The 20,836-nt window shown below is 51.3% G+C and overlaps 1 protein-coding gene across 4 annotated transcripts; it reads left to right on the forward strand.

The window, feature by feature from the left end:
* The first annotated feature begins 1,368 nt into the window (after positions 1-1,368).
* On the forward strand, positions 1,369-20,785 carry LOC113445804 (substance-P receptor-like). Of its 4 annotated transcripts, none has more exons than XM_087938778.1 (5): positions 1,369-2,586; positions 7,091-7,285; positions 13,323-13,473; positions 14,201-14,397; positions 19,810-20,785. In XM_087938778.1, exons 1-5 carry the CDS (start codon positions 2,225-2,227, stop codon positions 19,826-19,828), a joined length of 924 nt encoding a protein of 307 aa, XP_087794904.1. In that variant the 5' UTR covers positions 1,369-2,224; the 3' UTR covers positions 19,829-20,785. The 4 variants fall into 4 exon arrangements, with proteins under 4 accessions (XP_087794904.1, XP_087794905.1, XP_087794903.1 ...); XM_087938779.1 differs by having other exon boundaries at positions 1,370-2,586; positions 17,361-20,785; XM_026715155.2 differs by lacking the exon at positions 19,810-20,785 and adding an exon at positions 15,205-16,081 and having other exon boundaries at positions 1,380-2,586.
* Positions 20,786-20,836: the final 51 nt, after the last annotated feature.

The raw sequence follows: 20,836 nt of genomic DNA on the forward strand, positions 1-20,836 counted from the left end.
CAAGGCAGAAGTCATTATACTAGTCTGGTCAAATAGCGGCCCAGTTTAGTTGTAAAAACTTTCAGGGATGCAGCACCCAGAACGCTGGGAGGTGGGCTGTTCCCCTGATTGTCAGAGAGTTTCTTTTTGATTCTAGGCTGCATCTCTCTTTGACAAGTGTCCGCCCATTGCTTCTTTCCTGCTCTCTTGTGCTTTAGAGAATAAGCCGGTCCCTTCTTCTCAGTGGCAGCCCCTCAAGTGCTGGAAGGAGAGTGGTCATGCCCCCCGCCCCATCCTCTTCAACGGCCTCTAGGCATGACGTTCATCACACCATGCAGCCCACAGACTGTCCCTGTCTTTGTGGCTCTTCTCCACTTTCTTTCTAGCGTCTCCACTTCCTTCTTGTGTGGTGGTGGCGGCCAGCACTGGAGGACACAGAGTCCCACGGGGGCTCTCCCCAGGGGAACGTGAAGGAATCCCATCACTTCTCGTGGTGTTGATGCTCTTCCTCACTTGATGCAGCCTGGGACTGCCTTGGCTGGTGGGGCAGTTGTAGCCCATTGCTGGCTTAGATTTAAGCGGTGGTCCAGTTGGGCGCCTAGACTCTCCCGCAGTCACTACCGTTGAGTCAGGGAGCCCCCATTCTGTACCTGTGCAGGAGGAATTCCTTGACAGAGAAAACCATTGATGAGTGGAACAGCTTGCCTCCACAAGTTGTGGGTGCTCTTGTCACTGGAGGCTTTCAAGACGTTGGACAGCCTTTGTCTGGAATGGTTTAAGGTGTCCTGCTTGAGCAAGGGGTTGGACTAGAAGATCTCCAATGTCCCCTCCAATTCTGCTATTCCATATTTTGCTCTGAATCCTTGGTCACAAGGTGACCTGACTTGCAGCTTCCAAAGACTCTGGATCTTTGCTGGGCCTGCTTGAATGTCCATGAATCCCTCTGTGGGGTAGGGTTGTTTCTCACTTTTTTAAAGGGCCAAGGAACCTTAAGTAGAATCCTGTAGAAGTCAACCTAAAAACAGGTGAAAGAAAACCATCTTGGACTAGCGGGAGGGCTCATGTCAGGACAGGTTTTTCACTGCTGCCCCCACAAGTTGGCTGAGGAGGGAGTCCAGCTTTTCAAGGGCAGGTTGCAGACGTTTGCATGAAAGCTTTATTGAGTTTTTGGGGCGCACTCCTTCTAGGGAGGCTTGTTCTCTGACTTGACGTACCATCGATGGCTTTCTTATCTTGGTCTTATTGTCTGCAGTCCAACATGGCCTTACCCAAGTATTACAAAATGGTCTTAAAGCTTCCTGTGGAGATCTGAACCACCCTCTCTCCCTGGTGGCTTGGACCGACTTCTTCTTCCAGGGAGCCTTTAGCCCTGAGACGAGACGCCTCTGGAAGATGCCTGTTCACTCCGCTTTCTTCGAGGTCGCCCTAGACTTGTTTGGAGTTGCCCTGAGTGGATGCCAAGGGAGGGATTTGGTTTATAGGGGACCGTTTAATGGCAAGTTCAAATAGTCTTTATGGCTTCCTAGCTCATTTAGGATTGCTGGCTCTAGAGGCGTTTTGACTTAGCCTTTCTTCCCCCTTTACGTTGCTCCGGTGCACGGCAGACCTGAAGGAAAGCTCGGCTTTAGTTTTATTATCCTGAAAGAGGCACCTGGAAGCCTTCAGGCTGGGGAAGTTGAACAAAATGGGACGGTTTGGCCAGGCGCTGCTGCGTCCACTTCTGTCCAGCCAAAGCCGCCTGTTCACCGGGGCTCCCCAGAGGAGTCGACCCAGGAGCCGCGGCGGGAGGGAAGGCGAGGCACCCGGGGCTGGAGGCAGCTCGCAGCCCGGGAAGGCCGCTCCTGCCTGACTGTCGCAAGAAACTTCCGAGCGCGGAGCCTTCGCCGGCGGAGCCCAGCCGCGCAGCAGAGGGCGGCCCGGGGACGCGGGGGCGGCCCGGCCCGTCCGGTTCCACGCGAGGCGGCAGGCGGGGCCGGCGGGAAGGCGCGGCGGGGAGCGGGTCCGCTGCCTGCACGCCGCCGTCACTGCCCACCTTCCTTGACGCGCCGCCGCCGCCGCCGCGCCGCCGCCGGGCTATAAAAAGCCGGCGGGCTGGGGCAAGCCAGGCGGGCGCTCCGGGCGGCGGCGGCGGCGGCGGCGGCGGGGGCGGGATCCCGAGGCAGCCGGGGCGGAAGGCGGCTCCAAGCCCGACGGGCGCGGGAGCCGTTGCTTGGCGGGCCGGGGCGGCTCTTCTCGGGCGGCGGGGATGGAGGCGAGCGCCGCGGCGGGCAACGGCTCGGCGGGCAACCCCTTCGTGCAGCCGGGCTGGCAGGTCGCGCTGTGGTCGGCCGCGTACGCGCTGGTGGTGCTGGTGTCGGTGGTGGGCAACCTGGTGGTGATGTGGGTGGTGCTGGCCCACCGGCGGATGCGCACCGTCACCAACTATTTCCTGGTCAACCTGGCCTTCGCCGAGGCCGCCATGGCCGCCTTCAACACGCTGGTCAACTTCACCTACGCCGTGCACAACGTCTGGTACTACGGGCCGGCCTACTGCCGCTTCCAGAACTTCTTCCCGGTGGCCGCCGTCCTGGCCAGCATCTACTCCATGACGGCCATCGCCGCCGACAGGTGAGCCGGGAGGGGAGTGGGGCGGGCGCGGCTGGCTCGAGGGAGGCGGGCAGGGGGCCGGGCGGGCTTTCCCGGGAAATTGCCGCCGCCCGTCCAGCCTTTTCCCCAGGCGAACCTGGAGCGGGAGGAGGGCGGCGGCGGCGGAGCGGGCGCCGCTCCTTGGTACCCGGGGCTCAGACGGCCGCTGCCGAGCCACGGCGGCCGCCCGTCCCGAAGGCGCTGAAGGCTTCCCGCGAGGGCGGCGGCGGCGGCGGCCTCCGCTGCGTGTGGAGCTGCAACTGGCCTGGGCCCCTTGGGAAAGCCGCCCCCCGCCCCTGTCCTGGCCCCAGGTAGCCCTCCCCGGACTCCGTCTCCCAACCGGGGCTCCCAATGGGCCGCTCTCTGCTCCCGCCCCGGAGCCCTTCAAATGCCCGCCGGAGTTTGCACCTCAGCAGCGCTGCGGAAGCCAAACCAACGCGGGTCTCCCGACACCCTCGGGAGGCGGCTTGGCTGAGGGGCAGAAACTCGCGCACATTCGGTGCCTCGCGCTGTTTTTCGCCTCTTCCGTCAGAGTCAGGCCCTTTTTCTCCCGAACTGGAGGGAAGGGAAGGGGGAAGGGAAGGGAAGGGGGAAGAGAGGAGAGGAGCTGCACCCAAGGCCTGGGCAGGTTGGCTCAGAAGTCCCAGCTGAAAGCCTGTTACAGAATTCCTCGGTCTCCAGCATTGGCAAAAGGCCCTCGAGGGCCCCTCTGGCTTCACCTCAGGGGCCAAGGCTCAGAAGCAAAGGAAAGCCTAGAGTCAACCAAAGCAGATAAAAATAACAGGAAGGCCACACTTTGCCTTATTGCAAACCCCTAAAGACTTGGAGCATCATCATCGGCAGAAGGGGAGCCTTCCACGGCGTGGCCATTAGGAGCCTACAGCAGGCAGAAGCTCTCCCTCCTCCTCCTCGCATGGAATGAAAAGCATTCATCACAGCCGAGCAATAACAGCCAGGCAGAGGAAGAACTGCAGCTCTGACATCCACATTAGTGGTGGGTGAAGCCCGCAGGGAGCTCCCTGCCACCCCCGGCCTTCTAACTGGGAGGGACCGGCATGTGGCGGGTGAAAGCAGCCCACAGCCCAGGAAAGCAACCATCGTCTAGACATCCCTCTTGTTTAGAGAAAAGCCCTGTGGCCTCCCTTCCCTTCCCTTCCCTTCCCTGCAGCTGCCTTGCTTTTTAGGGTGGAAGGTTTCAAGGCAGTCAAGGGGGAAGTAAAACGTTTTCCACTTCTGCTGTGGTAGTTCAGGGCAGACGCTTCCTGTACTGCTACCATTCTGCAAGAGGGAATGCTTTTCATTTTATACAATGATCGATCGATCAATCGTGGGTTTCAGCACCCAAAACAACCTCCACGAAGGAAACCCTTCCCCGAGAAAGGGGGGGAAAATGGGGAGGGGGGAGGGAGGGGGTGTTCAAACCCTTCGAAACCCACAAAGAGCTTTCCTCCTGGCCAGATAGAGAGGCCATCCTCAGATTCAGACGCCATGTTCACAAACTAGGGGAAGCAAACCTCTCCCCCCACCCCCCCGAAGCCCATTCACAAGCCCCCCCGGGGCAGCAGAGGGCACCAAGGCATTGACATAGTCAACAGTCAACGGGGCAGCCCTGGAGGAGGAGCGCCTGCTTGACTTCTCTCCCTCCCTCCGTGGTGCCGCCAAGCCGTTTCAAAGCCTCAGTGCTGGGCCCCCAGCTTGCCTGAGACAAGGAGATCCGGGCAGGAGCAAAAGGGCTGCCTTCTGTCTCCCCTGAACGAATTTTGGACGAGGGACAGTTTTCCCACCCATCCAGGAAGAAAGCAGCCTTCTTCCCGGGTGGCAGCCAGGCAAAGGAGAGGGGTAGCTCACTTTCCCAGCCTCCACCAAGCCTCCCCAAAGCTGGTTGGGAGCCGGACGGCTGCCGGAATCCTCGGGACCCCAAAGGTCCCACAGAGACTTCGCTCCCTGCACCTGCAGCCCGGCTAGGCTCACAGGCGAGAGCGGCTGTTGTGGTGAGGACGGAGGGAGGGAGGGAGCGCCAGGGAGTCCGGTGGGGCTCCTGGAGGACAGACCCAGTTGCTTTTGAAACAAGCAAACCTTTCGGAATTTGCTTTTGAAACCTAAAATCCTAGTCCTTAGGATTTTCAGCAGGAGTTAGTTTGAGTCTGGAGAATTTAAGAGCAGACAAAGGGGTGTTCACACATCAGGTGCTGGGCCCTCATCTCTCCACAGCTAGAAAAAGCAGAGCGGACGAAGTCAAAAGCAAAACGGGTGAAATAAACGGGCAAAATGCCTGTACGCAACTGTAGACTATTGAGAAGCCGATCGTGAGACTGGCGTTCCTTGCTGCCGAAGTGAGATTACTGAAGTGCGGAGTGTTTCCTCCGCATTTGAACCCACACCAGCCTTCCGTTTGTTCAAGTATCAGCATTTTGAACTATTAATCAGTCAGCAGCGTGGAAAGAGGCTCCACCGCCTTGGAGTAACCACGGCACCAGAAGCTGCTTCAGCCCTGGGAGAGGGAGAGGCCCGGTTAAAAGCATAACAATCAAACCAATAAGTAAATTGAAATAACAGTTGGAAAGACACAGCTCTCTAACACCCGTTAGGATGCCTTGTGCTGGACAGGGCTGCAGTGGAGCGGGAGAGTCATTGCCGCAGGAGCAACACAAGGAGTAAACGTTACTCATATCATCGTGCAGGAAGAAACCAAGTGGGATAGAAAGCATCCACTGGCCGGGGGAGTCAGCCCCTTTCTCAGTCTGTACAATAGGAAATTAATCGCTGGGGATCCCTTTTATTCCCTCTTCCCCAAATGGCATGAAAAGGGGTACCTTCCTTTGAATTCTCCAGAGCTACTAATCAGGCAAGGAATTATAGAAAACGGGGGAGGGGAAAAAAGTGAAAGAACTTGCCAGATCTGCTCACGCCTTTCATTCCTCACCTCTACAGCTCAAAATCAGTCGCAAGGTGAAGATTCTGGGCTGGGTGGTTGTAAGTCAAGAACTACCTGTATTTTTATCCTTCCTACTTTTTGATAGGTGGGAGCCTCCTAGAGTCGTTGTATGAGAGAGCTGGCCATAGAAGTCCAGTAAAAAAGCCAAATCATTTCTATCAAAGATCACACATACAAGAAAGGCCAAGTTTCATGCACATCCTTATGTGCCAATGAATGCCACTGATCCCCAGGGGGCTTCCTTCTGAGTAGACCTGCATGGGAAGGGAGGGGAAGCATGGCATCTACACACGCACACACACACACACACCCCTCCAGGTTTAATTCTTCCTTCACAGCCTCTTGAGCAAAAATCTCCTATGCAAAATGAAGCACTGAAATCATACCATGATGCTCAGTCTACTGGGAATCATAAATCATGAACAAATATTCTTGGTGGCTTCGTGGCAAAATATATTTGCAATTAATTGTTGTCAACAAGGGGTTATGAATAATCCATTTAGTCACAAATAGCCCATTACATTTCTCTCTAAGATTCCCAGTGCTTTCCTGCCTCAGGATATGGGATCCCTCTGCATGCATCTTTTGTGTACAGTGTAATCAATATATAAACAATGTGTAAAATGAATATTAACTTATTAAAATTAAGGTTAAGCCTTATGAAAACATAGCATTTCAAAAGGATTAAAACCAAATCCAAGATGGGCATTTAGCATTGGTTAATACGGCGGGTGGGGGGGAGGTACTCTTGGGACCGGCCAGGCCCGCTTTTGCATGGTCTTCTGTGCCCCCCAAGCAAGATTGCAGAGCCAGGTTTTGAGACCTTTGTGGAGGGCCAGGAAAGAGGGGGCTCTCCCCGCTTCTGGGCAGTGGGCGTGGGGCAATGTGGGGGCAGCAGCAGAGAATGCCCTCTTCCCCCTCCCCCAGTTGAAATTCTTGGACTGATGGCTCTGCCCAGTGCCCTCCCTGAATGACCAGGTGGGATGGGCTAATTTGATGGGACAAAGAGGGTTCCGTAGGTAACCTGGCCCCATGCCGTGTGGGGTTTGTAGGTAATAACCAACCCTTTGAACCAACACCTGGGAAAATCAATAAATAAGAGAATGCGGGGGGGGGAGGGAGACTGCAAAACAAAGAGCAATTGTGGTGTTGTGCATAATTGTAGGAGGCTTCTCATGTTGGAAATGAGGTTGGGTGGGACTGGACTTGTAGCCCCGAAAACTATCGATCACAATCAAAGCTGCATGGCAGCCGGACGCCCTCCAGGTAAGGGCCCACCGTCCGTCTGCTCGCCCTCCATCCCCCCCACCCCGAGGTTTAGGGCACGTGGCTTCCTGCCAATTGCAGGTGGGAAGGACGAAGCAGCAGACTGGAGGTGGGCTGGGCATCCAGGGGTCTCAACTGGCTGGAGAATGAAGAAGCCTCCCCTGCACCTTTGAAGAGGAGTCCCGTGGCTGCCGGTGGATGCCAACTTCTCTCTCTAGTGGTTGTGTAATATTCTCTTCCTAGATTTTAAGCCTCTCTCTGTCTCTGTCTCTCTCTCTCTCAAAGGTACATGGCCATTATCCATCCTCTGCAACCAAGGCTGTCCGCTGGAGCCACCAAGGTTGTCATCTGTGTTATATGGCTCTTGGCTTCGCTCCTTTCCTTCCCTCAAGGTTACTATGCCACCACTGAGGAGCTGCCTGAGCGAGTGGTTTGCTTTGTCGACTGGCCGCAGAATCAGACCCAGGCCTCTGCCATCACGTGAGTTGGGCCTTGCAGTTACCGTTGCCAGAGGTGGGAAGGCAGCCGCGTTGGGGCGGGCGGGGGTTCTCTTCTTCCAAGAGTGCGCTCATTATTCCAGAGGAGCCAGAATCTCAGCCCCTTCTGCTTTCCTGGCCTCCCTGTGCAGCCTCTGAACGTTGCTACCCTGGGTCGGATGAGGTCTTGGCTGCCTTTCCTTCATTGCAGCAGACAAGGGGATAGTCACCCTCTCAGCTTCAAACACCATATTTGGCCAAGAAAGTATCACCGGGCAGTTAAACACCTACAAATCTGAGGAGTTATTGTTTTATTACAGAGGTTTCTGCTTATTTTTCTTTTCTATTGATTGATTAATCAAACATATAGCAGCTGCCTGTCTCATGATAACAGTATTTATAATATAGAAAGGAATTAAATAGAAACAAAGCTCAAATAATTGAGAACTAGAATGAATTTACAATTGAAGAACTGGGGTGGTTGTGGGAAAAAGCAAAATAATGTTGGTGAACTGTTCAGGACTGAGAGAGCTACAGGCCAAAGGACCCATAGAGAAATCAGACTTATCTGTCACTCTTCCACTGATCCCGGTTGGTGGCACTTGGGTGCCACGTTTTCTTTCCTGAATTCAGATTTCCTAAAAAAAACAAAAACATTCTGGGGATTAATTTGGTCATACCTAGAAGTTCAGGATTGTTACCTGCTTCAGTTATCATGAATACAAGCGTATTGACCTCATTAAACATAGAAATGTAGACAACAACAGAGGGCAGAAAAGTCAATCAAGCCTGCCCTTTGGGGGTTTTTTTCCTTCTTCATTCACTGATTTATTATTTTTATATTTTATTAATTTGTATTTTATTTTTAAGTTTTGTTGGATGGTGGACATGTGTTTATGCCAAGCAAGTTTAAAATTGGTTCCTGATGATTGACCTCCACTGGAAGAGAGGTGGTTGCAGATAAAGAGGAGTGAAGAGGGGACCCCACCGGTTCTTCCAAGTTGGTTGTGGTAAGAACTCGGTGGGTGTCGGCCCTTTGAGGCAGGCCAGGTCAGGAAAGAGATGGCAAGAAATACTAACACGCTGCTTGAGGGGTGAATCTTGACGTGCTGGCGGGGCTTCTGCTCCGTTTCCCCTTCACAGCCGGGAGAGTCAGGGCTCCTGGCTTCTCTCTCAGGCTTTCCTCTTCTTCTGGAGCGAGTTCCCATTCCCCTCCAGACTGCAGCCAGCGCCTCTCCTTCTCGCTCTCTTCTCCTGGGCAAATTATTTGGCTGGAATTAAAGTTCTCATGGGCTGCTGGACAGAATGAGCTTTGAGGGGCACCCGGTGCAGGTGAAATGTTCTGAGTGATAAGGAAGGCAAGAGACGTCCAGGGGAGATCAGGGGATGAAGCCTGCGTGATACTTCTAGTCTTCAATCATTCAAAATGTAACATTTTCAAGTTGTAGAAGGCCACGCTATTAAATTAATTCAAGAAATGCATACAATGTCAAGTTCAAGAGAAGATACTGCTCCTCTCTATTCTGTATGAAGCTGAAGAAGATTGCCTCCAGTTCTAAGCCCCATATTTGAGTAATCGGTCCAGAGGTGAGCAACCTTGATCCAAACAATCTGAAAGGAACTGGGTCTCTTTAGACTGGAGAAGAGAACTCCCTTCAAGTACAGAAGATGGGGCAGGTTGGTTCAAAGTTATTCCCGAAGGAAGGATGCAGATTTTTATTGCACATCAGGAAAAATGCCTTCATGGTAAGAGCTGCTCACCAGTGGAACAGATTGCCAGGGAGGTGATAGTCTCTCTTTTATTTGGGGGTGGGGGTGGGGCAGGGGGGGTTAAACAAGACCAGATGGCCGCCTGTTGCCAGGAATGCTGAAATAATGGACACCCCTGGTGGGCAGGGTTGATCTTCTAACCCAGGCAGTTCATGATATTCAAAATCCTAGTTACCACTTTCTTGTAGACCATTTTCTATCCATTTTGATCCTTTCTTATTTTGTTCCGTGAGTGTCATTTTTATTAAGTTGCCTCTAAGCAATTCTTTTCTGCTCTGGAATATATCTTCCTTGTGTGGAAAGGTTTTCTGTATGAAGTAATCACAATATGAAAAATGCCAAAAGAAATAAATTGAATTTTGACATTCCACTGAAACGATAAACCAGAGAGGAGTGAAAAGTACATTTGCATCAGGCCCTGAAAGCTTCTGACTCAAGCATGCCTTCAAAGTCGGCCTGATGAAAAATGGAAAAGAGCCACATGGAACACAACACAAGCTCAGTGTGGCCTGAGGCTCCCCGGCTCCTTTCGATATGGAATAGTTGAAAATAGGATGGCCGATCCACGGAATGAAGTCTAGTCAACCGCAGCTGGAATTTGTCATGTTTCTCCTGCTGATCAGATAACTCTCAAGAATTCTCTGGCGGGGCCAGAGGACAAACGCCCCGGTGGATGGAGGTGAGCTTAGAGAACTGGGAAGTGGAGGAGGAACCAGGACAATCACAATGGAGGGGTGTACTGTAAAACCCAAACTCCTTCCCGGATGGACTTCGAGGGTTTTGAAACTTGCTCAAAAACATCTTGAGGTGAAGGCTGGAGCAGTGGTGGGGTTGAGTCCTCAATGATGCTCGATTGTCCACGGTAGATTTGGAGAAAGGTTTCGAAGGGACTTTCCCAGAAGGAAGGCGTGTGGTTCAGTGGATTGAAGGGACGTGTGTTGCGGGGTCTCCCTCCACAAGTTCACAGAACTTCTTGGTACAGCATGTTACAAGGGGTCCTCAACTTACGATCACAATTTAGCCCAGTTTCTGTTGCCAAGTGACGCAGTTAAGTGAATTTTGACCCATTTTACGACCTTTCTTGCCGCAGCTGTGAAGTGAACCACTGCATTTGTTAAGTTAGTAACATGGCTGAATCCAGCCTCCCCATTGACTTTCCTTGTCAGAGGTCACAAAAGGGAATCACATGACCCAGGGCACTGCAACCGTCATAAGAATGAGTCAGCTGCCAAACATCTGAATTTTAATCACATGGCCATGGAGATGTTGCAATGATCAGGAGTCTGAGAAACAGCCCTAAGTCACTTCTTTCAGTGCCATTGTAACTTTAAATGGTCACTAAATGAACGGCTGTAAGTCAAGACTACCTATATTTTTTCTTTCAATATTTTAAACCTTTTTCACTCTTTTTTTAAAATCAGAAAGATTTCTCGGCCTCGAGTTTAGGGACCCTTTGCCACGAAGGCTCCAAAAGTGGGCAAATTGATTCCCGCAGAACCATTTGATGTGCTGCGTGACTTCAGTGAGTCATATAGTTGCAAATAAAACAATTAGTTCTCCCTCCTTCTTTCTAGTAACCATTGCAAAAAACATTATCCGTATCTGGGAACTTGCTTCTGGGATATCTCAACCTCATAAAATGAAATGGCTTCCCCTTCCTTTTTATTTCCAACCTTCAGGACTTTCTTCTGAAATCTTCCCTGCTCCCCACCAGCCCTTTCTCTCTCCGCCTCCCTTTGGGTGGTCAGCTCAGGAAGAGCCCCTGGCATTAATCAAAGGGAGGGAGTTTGGAACCTGGAAAAGGTTGGGAGCCAGAAAAGGAAAACCACAGAACAATATTGTAAAAATGCACCCGGGGGCCTCTGTAATGCATTTGACATGTAGATGAAGCAGCTGCAGAACAATTTATTTCTCCACCCGTCCTGATCAATAGAGACATTTGCCCTGGATTATATGTTCATAATAAGAAAATACAGTGCAGACAAAATATGTACAGTTAGTTTTCCTTTGGGGGCACTTCAGTGCATGACACATGCAACAAGGACTCGGTTTAGCTCTAACTCAAGACTTGCAGGTGTGCGCAGGTGTGCGGGGCAATAGAGCTGGGAAGAAAATCCTCTGTAACGTTGTTTTTATCCAACACTGGCTGCCCAGGGGGCCCACAGCTGTTGCAGCCACAGGTCAACTCTTAGCCAACGTCTCAGGACATTTCCTGGATCCGAGAGCCTCTTGGCCCCCTGCAGAAGAAGCTGCACCGGCAGCACTGCAGGGCGTTGGACCCAGGGTGTTTTCCCCGTGTGCTCCCCCCGCCTTCGAAGGGAAGGCTGGCGTAAGTCCCCTGATTAATTCCTTTGTTGGGGATTCCCAATGGAATGAACTCTGCCGTTATCAGTAGATAAATATTTATACTGTACAGGCAAGAGACTCCTACTTGCCTTTGACTCTTCAGGATAATCTTCCCGGGGTTCCCTCAAGCTGGCAGCCTCCAGATAGGTTCGATTTTCAACCCCCAGAATTGTGAAGGCCACCCTGGAGATTCCTGATCCTTTGTCCTCCTAGTTCAACCGAATGTAAGCGTTGCACCTGAGGCTCTTCTTATGGGCGCCCATTGGGTTGGTGTCTATCATTTTGCTATCTTTTTATTCCTTATTTCTGTTTCTTATTGTATGTTTTAAAATATTTCATTTATGATGTTAGATGAGGATCAGGCAATACAAATTCAATGAATAATTAAATAAGTATTATATAATACATTCTTTCTGGGTTCTAGAGAAGTTGCTGAAAATTGCCTAAATGAAATAAAGAATTTAGTGAATCGGCTGTAGAAAGGCTGAAGGGCATTCAGTCTGGAGAAAAACACGGGAGAACTGATATCAGAGTTTGGATACATAAAAATATAGAGAAGATGACCACGAATGATTTCCATTGCTACAGACTTCAGAACTACAAATAATCTGCATAAGTTGCATCTGCCTAGATTTCACTTAAAAAGAAGTAAAAACTTCTCTTAAGATCCATTGCTACCTCTAGAGAGAGTAGGTCATCTAAGACGAGGCTGGGCAGCCACTTCTAATCAGTTTTCCTACCTATTTGCAGCAAGTTGGATCATTAGATGATCTTTGCAGCCTCATGACAATTTGATGATTCTATTGTGACTTTTGTTTGGTTCTGTATTTCCGTCATCACTTCTCAGGGATGGAAAAGGAGGCACCTTAGGCCCTCTGCCAAACACTCCCTTCCTTTCCTGGCTGAATCTTGGTCTCCAAGTCATGGAGCTACATTCAGTGGTTGCCTTGGCCACCATTCAGGTCACTTCCAGTCCCAAGTCCAGGCTCATCCGGCAGCTTGGCCCTGGGTAACTTCTGGCATCTTTCGTTGCTGCGGCCAATTCGGAAGGGAGCCTGGTGGGATGTCAGGGTCTATTCTCGACGTGACACCTCATATTTCAGCATTTGACATATCGAAAGAGCTGAAGGTGCAATTGAGGAGGACCTGCTGCCTGGCTGGGAAAAGGTCCAGCTCTTACTCCTGCCTCACCCCCAGCAGCCGAATCGCTCCCAGCCCAAGATAAGGTGGGGGGGTGTCCTTCATCCCACCTACCCTAGTGGAGGTTCATGCTTCTCAGTAGCAGAGCGGAGGTTTGGGGCCTGGATGGGCTCTGTGCCCTCGTCAAATCGGCCGAGGAGGAAATGTAGGTCTCTGGGGGGAAACTCAGCCAGGCAGGAGGCCAGGGAGAAGGCCTCGTCTCTGAAGGAAGCTTGAAGGGAGGTGATGGGGCAGCCCTGCGGGGGTGCAGCTGCCCCTGGCCACACGCTCTGAAGCAGGGCCAGCAGCCGAGGGAGGGCTTTGCTCTGCTCTCGGAAGGGCTGGCTTCACTCCACAGACTTCGCTTGATCACTGGCTTTGCGGGGAGGGGGCTGAGAGGTGGGATTTCCTTTCTAACTCAGGGCTCCTGAGATCAGACGGGCTGCCAGTCCCTGTGGGGAAAATCTGGGTAGAGTTGAGGGCATGTGGCCTGCCTTGGGGAGGGGCTGAGAGCCTTAGAGGTGGGCTATTGCCTGCTACATCCATCATCAGCCTGAAGGCCTCTTCCTCTAAGAGCAGCCCAAGTTACACTCTCATACCTGTGGCATGACGTTGCAGGGATGTTCTAAGTAGCAGCCGCATTTATATCAAGAATAAAATGGATGCTCGGACGTGGGGGGGGGGGTTGGCAGGGGGGAACCCCTCTTTCATTGCCAGGCTCTTGACTTGTGTCTCGTTTATTCCAGGTACCAGGTCTGCATGACCGTCCTAGCCTATGTCTTACCCCTTGTAGTGATAGGCTATGCCTATATTATGGTGGGCATCACCCTCTGGGCTAGTGGGATACCAGGGGATTCTTCGGACCGCTACCACGAACAGGTGTCTGCCAAGCGCAAGGTAAGCTCCATCAGAAGAAGCTCAACCAGAAAGGAAAGCCCCGCTACAGAGGGCAGTTGGCTCAGGGTCCAAAGGTGAACTGCACAGGCAGAGGTAGAAGCAGGTGGCCAAGATCTCTGGCCAGCCCCTCATTGGAGCCATTGGAGGTGGCTTGCTTCCTTCCTTCCTTCCTTCCTTCCTTCCTTCCTTCCTTCCTTCCTTCCTTCCTTCCTCCCAAGAGTGGGGGAGCCCCCCAGGCAGCACCGCTAGTGCCAGAGAGCAGGGCTAAGGATAATGGAGGCTGGGAATGGTAGCCGAGCGGCATCCCAAAGAGCTTCGCTTCTCCATTCCCATCCCCCAGCAGGTCATTGAATTAGGAACATCCAATGTTCACCTCTTCTAGCTCCCATTTGGCCACAGAGCTTCTTCTCCCAAAGGACTGGATAAACGCAATGCCCCCAATGCTCTGAACTGAAGGAGCTCTCGGCTTCTTCGAAGGGCAAAAGGAAGACGCCAAAGGGTCACCACAACCCTGTGGCCTCACTGCCTGGCCATCTTCCCACAGCTGGCCTGCTGTTTCCATTAGGGGAAGGCCCAAGTCAGGGCCCCAAAGCAGCCACTTGCCTGGCAGGGCTGCCCTGTGAGCCCCCAGGGGCCTCTGTGGGAGCAGCCCCACTTCTCTCCTCAGCCGGACTCCCTGTTGAAGCTCAGACTTGGTGGTTTTCCCCTCCTCTTCCTCCTTTGGCAGGTGGTCAAGATGATGATCATGGTGGTTTGCACCTTCGCCATTTGCTGGCTGCCTTACCACGTCTACTTCCTCCTGCAACTCTTCAAGGTCGAAATGTTCTCCGAAAAATACATCCAGCAGGTGTACTTGGCGATCCTGTGGCTGGCCATGAGTTCCACCATGTACAACCCGATTATCTACTGTTGCCTCAATGACAGGTAAGGCCTTCTTCTTCTGCTGAGGGACAGAGCCAAACTGGGCCTGCTCCCCTGTCGGTCGGGGCCGAATGAAGCCACTCAGGCCAGTCGCCAGAGCTTTGAACCCTGAATGGGCTGCCTGCAAAAGGTTGGGAGGTTGGTATACTGGCCAAGCAGAGTCTTTGGAACCTTGGCCCGGTCTAAACACGAGGAGTCTGCTTTTCGCCTTCCCTGCACCTGGTGCCCTTGGCTACTTCTCTAAAGAAAAAAGGCTTGCCTGAGATTGGGGAAAACTGGGCAAAAGAGTGGGATTGGCAGTCCTCCTCCGAAGACGCCACACTTTTCAACACAAAGCTGCGTGAGTTGAAATGGGGAGGCAGGATTGTGTGAAGGAAGCAGCAGCTCCATGTCCAGATTCCTCTCTGGCACCCCACCTTTGCGGGATTGCGGCTCTTGCACAACACTGTGAATGGAAAGTGTGAGGAGGGCAGTCAGGAGAGAGAGAGGCTGCCGCCTACGAGCCGCCTCAAAGCCTGATACTGCCACGAGGGAGCATCCCCCCACCCCCAGCCCCCTTAACCTAGGATGCAGAGTAGATAAAATTACAGGAAAAACATACAGATGAACACGATTTATGCAAAATGGGCTCTGTTTTTAGCAGCGCAGAGAATTCCCCTTTTCCCCTTAGCAGGGAAAGAACGATAGACATTAGTGCAGAGGACCCTTGAGCTGCTCCGGCCCTGGGGCTCCTGGCCAGCGCAGCTGTTCCTGTGGCCCTGGGAGCCGAGGGGAGGCTCCCCTCCTCATGCGGCTGCTCTGCCTTTTCAGGTTCCGGGCGGGCTTCAAGCGGGCTTTCCGGTGGTGCCCGTTCATCAACGCCAGCCCATACGAAGGCCTGGAAATGAAGTCAGCCAGGTCCCTGCACGTCCAGAGCAGCCTGTGCAAGAGCAGCCGGATGGAGACCACGGTCTCTTCGGTCCTCGGCCACCCAGAGGAGGAACCGGAGGAGGGCAGCAAACCCAGGCGCCCCTCAGCCGACCTGACCTCCAACGGCTCTTCCCGCAGTGACACAAAAACCATCTCGGAGAGCCTGAGCTTCTACTCCAACACGCTTCCCTGAGCAACCGCATGATGTAGCCACACCGTGACACCGTTTCCATGCCCCTGGTGAAGCCGCCCCCCCCCCCCAATGAAGAGGCCCCTCCTGGGGCTGCCCCTGGGCCTTCCTTCTGCCCGGCCTTTCCTCCTCCCTCCATCCCGGATCTCTGGCCAGGGCTCACCTGGTCATCATCTCCTCTCTGTCAAGCTGCCATTGGGGAAGCAGCAAATAGGAATCAAACATATTTGAGGTTTTTTTGGAGAGGCGTTAATGTAAAAGTATACGAAGTTGGAGTATAAACATTAATTCTTCTTGGAACTCAATTCAAAATCCATTTCTACAACAGAACCTTTGAATTTATAATATTTTTAATACTATTTTGTTCCTTTAGTGGACTTTCAGTTACTTTCCTTGGTATACTTGCAGGATCATTTTTCTTCCATCCATTCGTGGCTGTTTTTTTACCAGGGTTGGAGAGGTCCTTGACCGCCTCAAGCGAGGGGGAGTCATTCTGTTTGAGGATCTCCGCTGTTACCATAAGATTTGGTCTTTCTTAGTGCTTAGTCCCCTCTATGAAAACATTAGAATCATTCAATGTAGAAAACCACAGGAAGAAAGGCTCAACTCTATATTTTCTATAATTAGCAAGAAAATGTTCTTCTTCTTTCATGGGAAAAGATTAATCCAGGCGTAGCAGCCCTACAGCCACCCACCCAAAGCATCATCTGGGATGTTCCAGAATCTCCAACAGGATCCTCGAAGTTTGCGCATCCCATGACTAGCAAAGCAGAGGGGGTGGGGGCGGGCGGGGGCTGCCTCCTGTCTACCTGAAAGCATCACGAATGGCGTCTTTTTGCATCATATACAGCTTGAGCAGCTGGCAAAGGACCAAAATGAATGTGTGATTGTAATGCAGAGCCAGTTTTAGTGCCAGGCTCATGTGACAGAGATGAATAGATGCTGGCTCTAATAAGATGGAACCAAATAGCATTTTAGAAAAGCTATGTGGTAATAAAAATGCGATAAAATAATTTAACAGGATAGAATCAGTTGTGGATGAAAATCTAGCAGGCACGTTTCAGCATGAGCCATCACGAGGGCTTCTCCAAATAGGGAGAAATGTTGAGGCTGCAGGAGGGACCCATCTCACCACGACTAGAGCGCTGCTGCAGCTCCTGCTTGCAAAAGGGATAAATAGCACAACATTAGCTCTACTACATAGAAGAGGATGGGATGAACACTTGCCCAAGCCAGTGCGAAAACTCTTCTCTAATGAGACTACAGACTAGAGTCAGAGGTTCAGTTATCTGCCATCTAACTCTGAACATATGTGTGTCTGCATCCACCAACAATGCCCTTATAACAAAACTCTTGTGTGGCAGAATATTTTCCATTGTGTACTATGTTATGCAACCACACAGCAGCTATGAGGCAATTGCTAACTCTCCTGAAAAATGGTACAACCCAGTTTTCCACAGACACAAAGCTGGGCACAATAGTTGTCCAAAAACTCCTGTGGTATTTCCACAAAAGGCAAAAGATCAACGTCACGGAACATCACTTTGCCCATTGTGTCTGCATCGAGGTCCTCTTGCAAAGACGCAATAAGAGAAAACGATTAAGCCCAAACCACAATACTGGCCAGAGAGTTGTTGACGTCCTTGGGCAGAGCTGGGCTGTGTATCCATTTCTTGTGTTTCTTTATCTCCCAGCAACTTTTGAGAGTGTTATTCACACAGTTCTTCCAGATTGGCTGCAGGTCTTGGAAGAAGGTGCCACCGTGTTACATTGGTTACCCCACTATCTCCTGGAGTGATTTCAGTTGGTGTTAAGTGGTAAGACATTTGTGAGGTGCTTCAGGGCTCAACGCTTTTCACTCTTGCAGATGAATCTGCTGGATGAGATTATTCCTCAGCTTGGGATCTGGCACCATCAGGATGATTGGGATACCCAACTATACATCTCAACTGTGGGCTATTCAAGTTGAAGCTTCCAGACCAATCCCAACCTCTGGAAGCTACATAGATCTTGATGGTGAAGAGAAGTTCAGGCTCAATCCTGAGTGGCTATGAATTTTTGGAGCCCCTGGTCCTGGGGGCTTTTGAGCGGTAGTCTTGGGAAAGGCGGCACATCCCCATTTCAGACTGATGCACAATTTGGTGTCTTCTCCAATGCACTCTGCCCTGAAGATCAGCCACTGGTCCAGAACATGGAGGTATGGCGAGGGGTGTGCATGAAACTCCACTCTTCTGTGAGCTGTGCTGATTGCTGGTGTTGATTGCGGGCTCAGTTTAAGATGCTGGTTACAAGCCATGCATGGCATAAGGCCTGGTTATTTATAACGACCTATCTTTTATCATTTCTGCCCACTAGGTAAAATTTGGCAGAGAGTCCAGTCCAGGTCCCTTCAGTTAAACAGTGTGTGTCTTTTCTATCAGAGCACCTATCCTCTGGAATAATATCATCCTCCAGTTTGATATGGCTCCCGCCCTATTAATGTTCCAGAACTCTTTGACAACCTGGCTCTTCCCCCAGGAGGGGGTGGCTGCTGAACCCCCTCCTTGGAAGCTCTTTCAACGGGTTTTTGTTCCCTCGGGAGTGTCCGTGATCTCTTTCTGTCTTTCTGTCGTACTTGCTTCTAAAGGGGACGCTGCCCAGAGTCATCTGAAGTTGGGTAGACTCATTAATAAGCAAACAACCAAAGCAAGCTTTCAAGCAAGCCATTGACACCAGGATGCTTGGACTGCTGCATGACAGAATGTAAGAGGTTCCCTGTTGGGCCAAAGCCAACCACTTCTCAGCAGTTGCTCCCGGCGGGCCCACTCCGGAGGATGGAAGGGGGCCTCTCCTGGTCCTTCCCTGGGGCTGACGGTGTGCCAGTCCCCACCAGCCCCAAAGGATGGGCCTGCAGAGGCACCCTGTGAAGTCCCCACCATTCAGTGCAATGCGTCCTGCTTGTGCGACTGGCAGCACATCAGGCATGTCCATCCTGAGGCTTTCTATATCGGTGTGAAATAATTTAGGCCGGGGGGGAGCCAAGCAGTGCATTCCGTCTTTGGACCAGACTGGGAAATGGAGAGGATTGTTGAGGAGAGAGACAATGGGTTGTTTGCTGTATGTCATTGTGTATGTCATTTCTTCCTTGTGTAGGTTGCGCAGGCCTGGGGAGCACTTCATGTGTGCTACATATTTTTTACTTAAATTGCCTCAAGGTAGTCATGTTCAAAATTGTAGCTTTTGCTTTGAAATGAAAAAAATAACAAGAAAGGTTACCTGTATCCTGTTCTAGTTTTGGATGCTACAATTGTTTGTGAAATGTTGATGGGCCAAAATAAAACATTCCCATCAGAGCAGTTCACCTACCCACATGTGTTATATTTTGTGAGTCAAATCCTTATAACTGAGGTTTTCTTGAGTTTGGGGTGTTCTAATGTATGGCATAATAACAGAAATCCCTTTAGGAAGAATGGCAAAAAGATATCTTGCCAGTAAAAATTAGAATAATATTGTAATGGAGATTTTAATGCTTGCCCAAGAATACTGAATAAAATTTTGATCCTAGAAAAACTGTTTACAAAGAAATAAAATCTAAATTGCTTTCCAGCTAGAGGAAAAAAAGCAGAGGAGTATAAAATGCAGATAGTTCAGCGTGAAAGTGGCTTATTCTTTGTGTGAGGGAAGCTCAAGCACCTCTCTTTAAAAGATTATCATGATAAATAACTATTCTTGGGGGGGGGGGGGAATCTTCACTTCACGGGCTTTGCCTCTCTACCCTGAGATAATCAGACCACCCCACCCCCAGTTGCCCAGCCAGGATCCTAGAACCGGAAGGGAGCGTAGCGCCCCTCCATAGTACGCGGGTGAGTTCTGGTCACCGTGATGCAAAAGAAGAGGTCGAGACTCTGGAAGGCCTGCAGAGAAGAGCAAGGAAGCCAAGAGTGATGGGTCTGGAGGCCAAGCCAGATGAGGAACAATGAAGGGAATTAGGCACGTCAGGATAGTCTCTTCCTGTGCTGGAGGGGCTGTCGCAGAGAAGAGCAGGTGGGCAGGACAGGAAGCAATAGGGGGAGGCTCATGAAAGGCAGATCCAGCCCAGAAGTAAGGAGAGATTTTCTGACCACGAGAACAGGTGGAACAGACTGCTTCCCAGAGATGTGGGTGCTCCATCATTTGAGGTGTCCAAGAAAAAAAATGGCCAACCAGGATGAAATAAGGTCTCCTGTCTTGGACAGGGTTTGGACTAGAAGATCTCTGAGGTCCCTTCCAGCCCTATGATTCTATGATTCTAATAGACCAGAGAGGATATGAATGACTGATGCAAAAATGCCTTTTAGATCCTCTCTGGTCGACTAGATTGGATCAAGAGATGAGACTGAAGGGATGCATCACTCGAGTGCAAAGATGGGCCAATGGACGCACGGACGAAGGCTTCTCCGTTATTCCTGGTCAGCCAGTCCCAAAGATACTTTATTTCAGGAGGCAACTGGATGTTCGTGTTTTGCCTTTGAAGACGTTTCGCTTCTCATCCAAAAAGCTTCTTCGGCTCTGACTGGAGAGTGGAGAATGGAAAGATTTCTATTCTTTGCAGACAGCTGGTCATTTGCATCCTTTCAGAGGGTCCTTGAAGGATGCCCCAAAAGCACCTTTGGGACAACCAGGGCCTGGGTGAATGAGAGTTTCCATCGGTCAGCCAGATATTTTGGATGCAGTGAGTCCACAAAAAAACTTCCAAATGGGCTGAGCAGCTTCAGAAATGCTCAGTAGAAAAGCAATCCACGTTGACCAACCTTTAACACGGAGGAAGACTATTCTGTCCATCTGCAGCTCTAAGCGAGGGAAGCTTGCTGATAAACTAAGCCCCCCTTAGGGGAGGGAGGGGACAGGCTCAGAAGCCATGGCTCCTCCTGGCCACCTGCTCCCTCACTTATCTTCCCACTCTCCTGCCTCAGAGCCCCTGCATCAAGGCAGGAGGAGCCAGAGGCTGGTGGGGGAGGGAGGGAGGGAGGGAGGAGCAAGGGCCGAGGGAGGAGCTGCTGGCTGCTGAGGCACCCCCCTTCCTCCTCCCCCCCAGTGCTGCATTGCATGTAGCCCAGCTCCCTTTGGCTCCTGGAGAGTTTTGTCCGGGTGTCTTTCTGGCAGGTTTCTGGCCTCTGGAAACTTCCTGCAGGGATAATTGGACAGAGGCTGCAGCAAGAGGTCCTTTGCTAAAGGCTGCATTTCATTGATCCCCAACTGCTTTCTTTTTGTTAAATTGGCAACCACCGTTTATAGCCTCATGCGATGTTGCTTAATAAAATTTGTTAGGGTAAAAATTTCTGTCATTATTTCATTCTATTGCCCTCTTCTCTTAAGAAGAAATTC

This window comes from Pseudonaja textilis, chromosome 9 (genome assembly GCF_049901715.1).
Source record: "Pseudonaja textilis isolate UNSWEBS1 chromosome 9, rPseTex1.2, whole genome shotgun sequence".
NCBI classification, from domain to species: Eukaryota; Metazoa; Chordata; class Lepidosauria; order Squamata; family Elapidae; genus Pseudonaja; species Pseudonaja textilis.

What these genes read in the sequence shown, in the direction of transcription:
- LOC113445804 (XM_026715155.2), top strand. Translation starts at nt 2,225, where the DNA reads ATGGAGGCGAGCGCCGCGGCGGGCAACGGCTCGGCGGGCAACCCCTTC. An exon ending in ACCCAGGCCTCTGCCATCAC is followed by an intron (nt 7,286 to 13,322) that starts GTGAGTTGGGCC and finishes CGTTTATTCCAG; the next exon opens with GTACCAGGTCTGCATGACCG. An exon ending in TACTGTTGCCTCAATGACAG is followed by an intron (nt 14,398 to 15,204) that starts GTAAGGCCTTCT and finishes CTGCCTTTTCAG; the next exon opens with GTTCCGGGCGGGCTTCAAGC.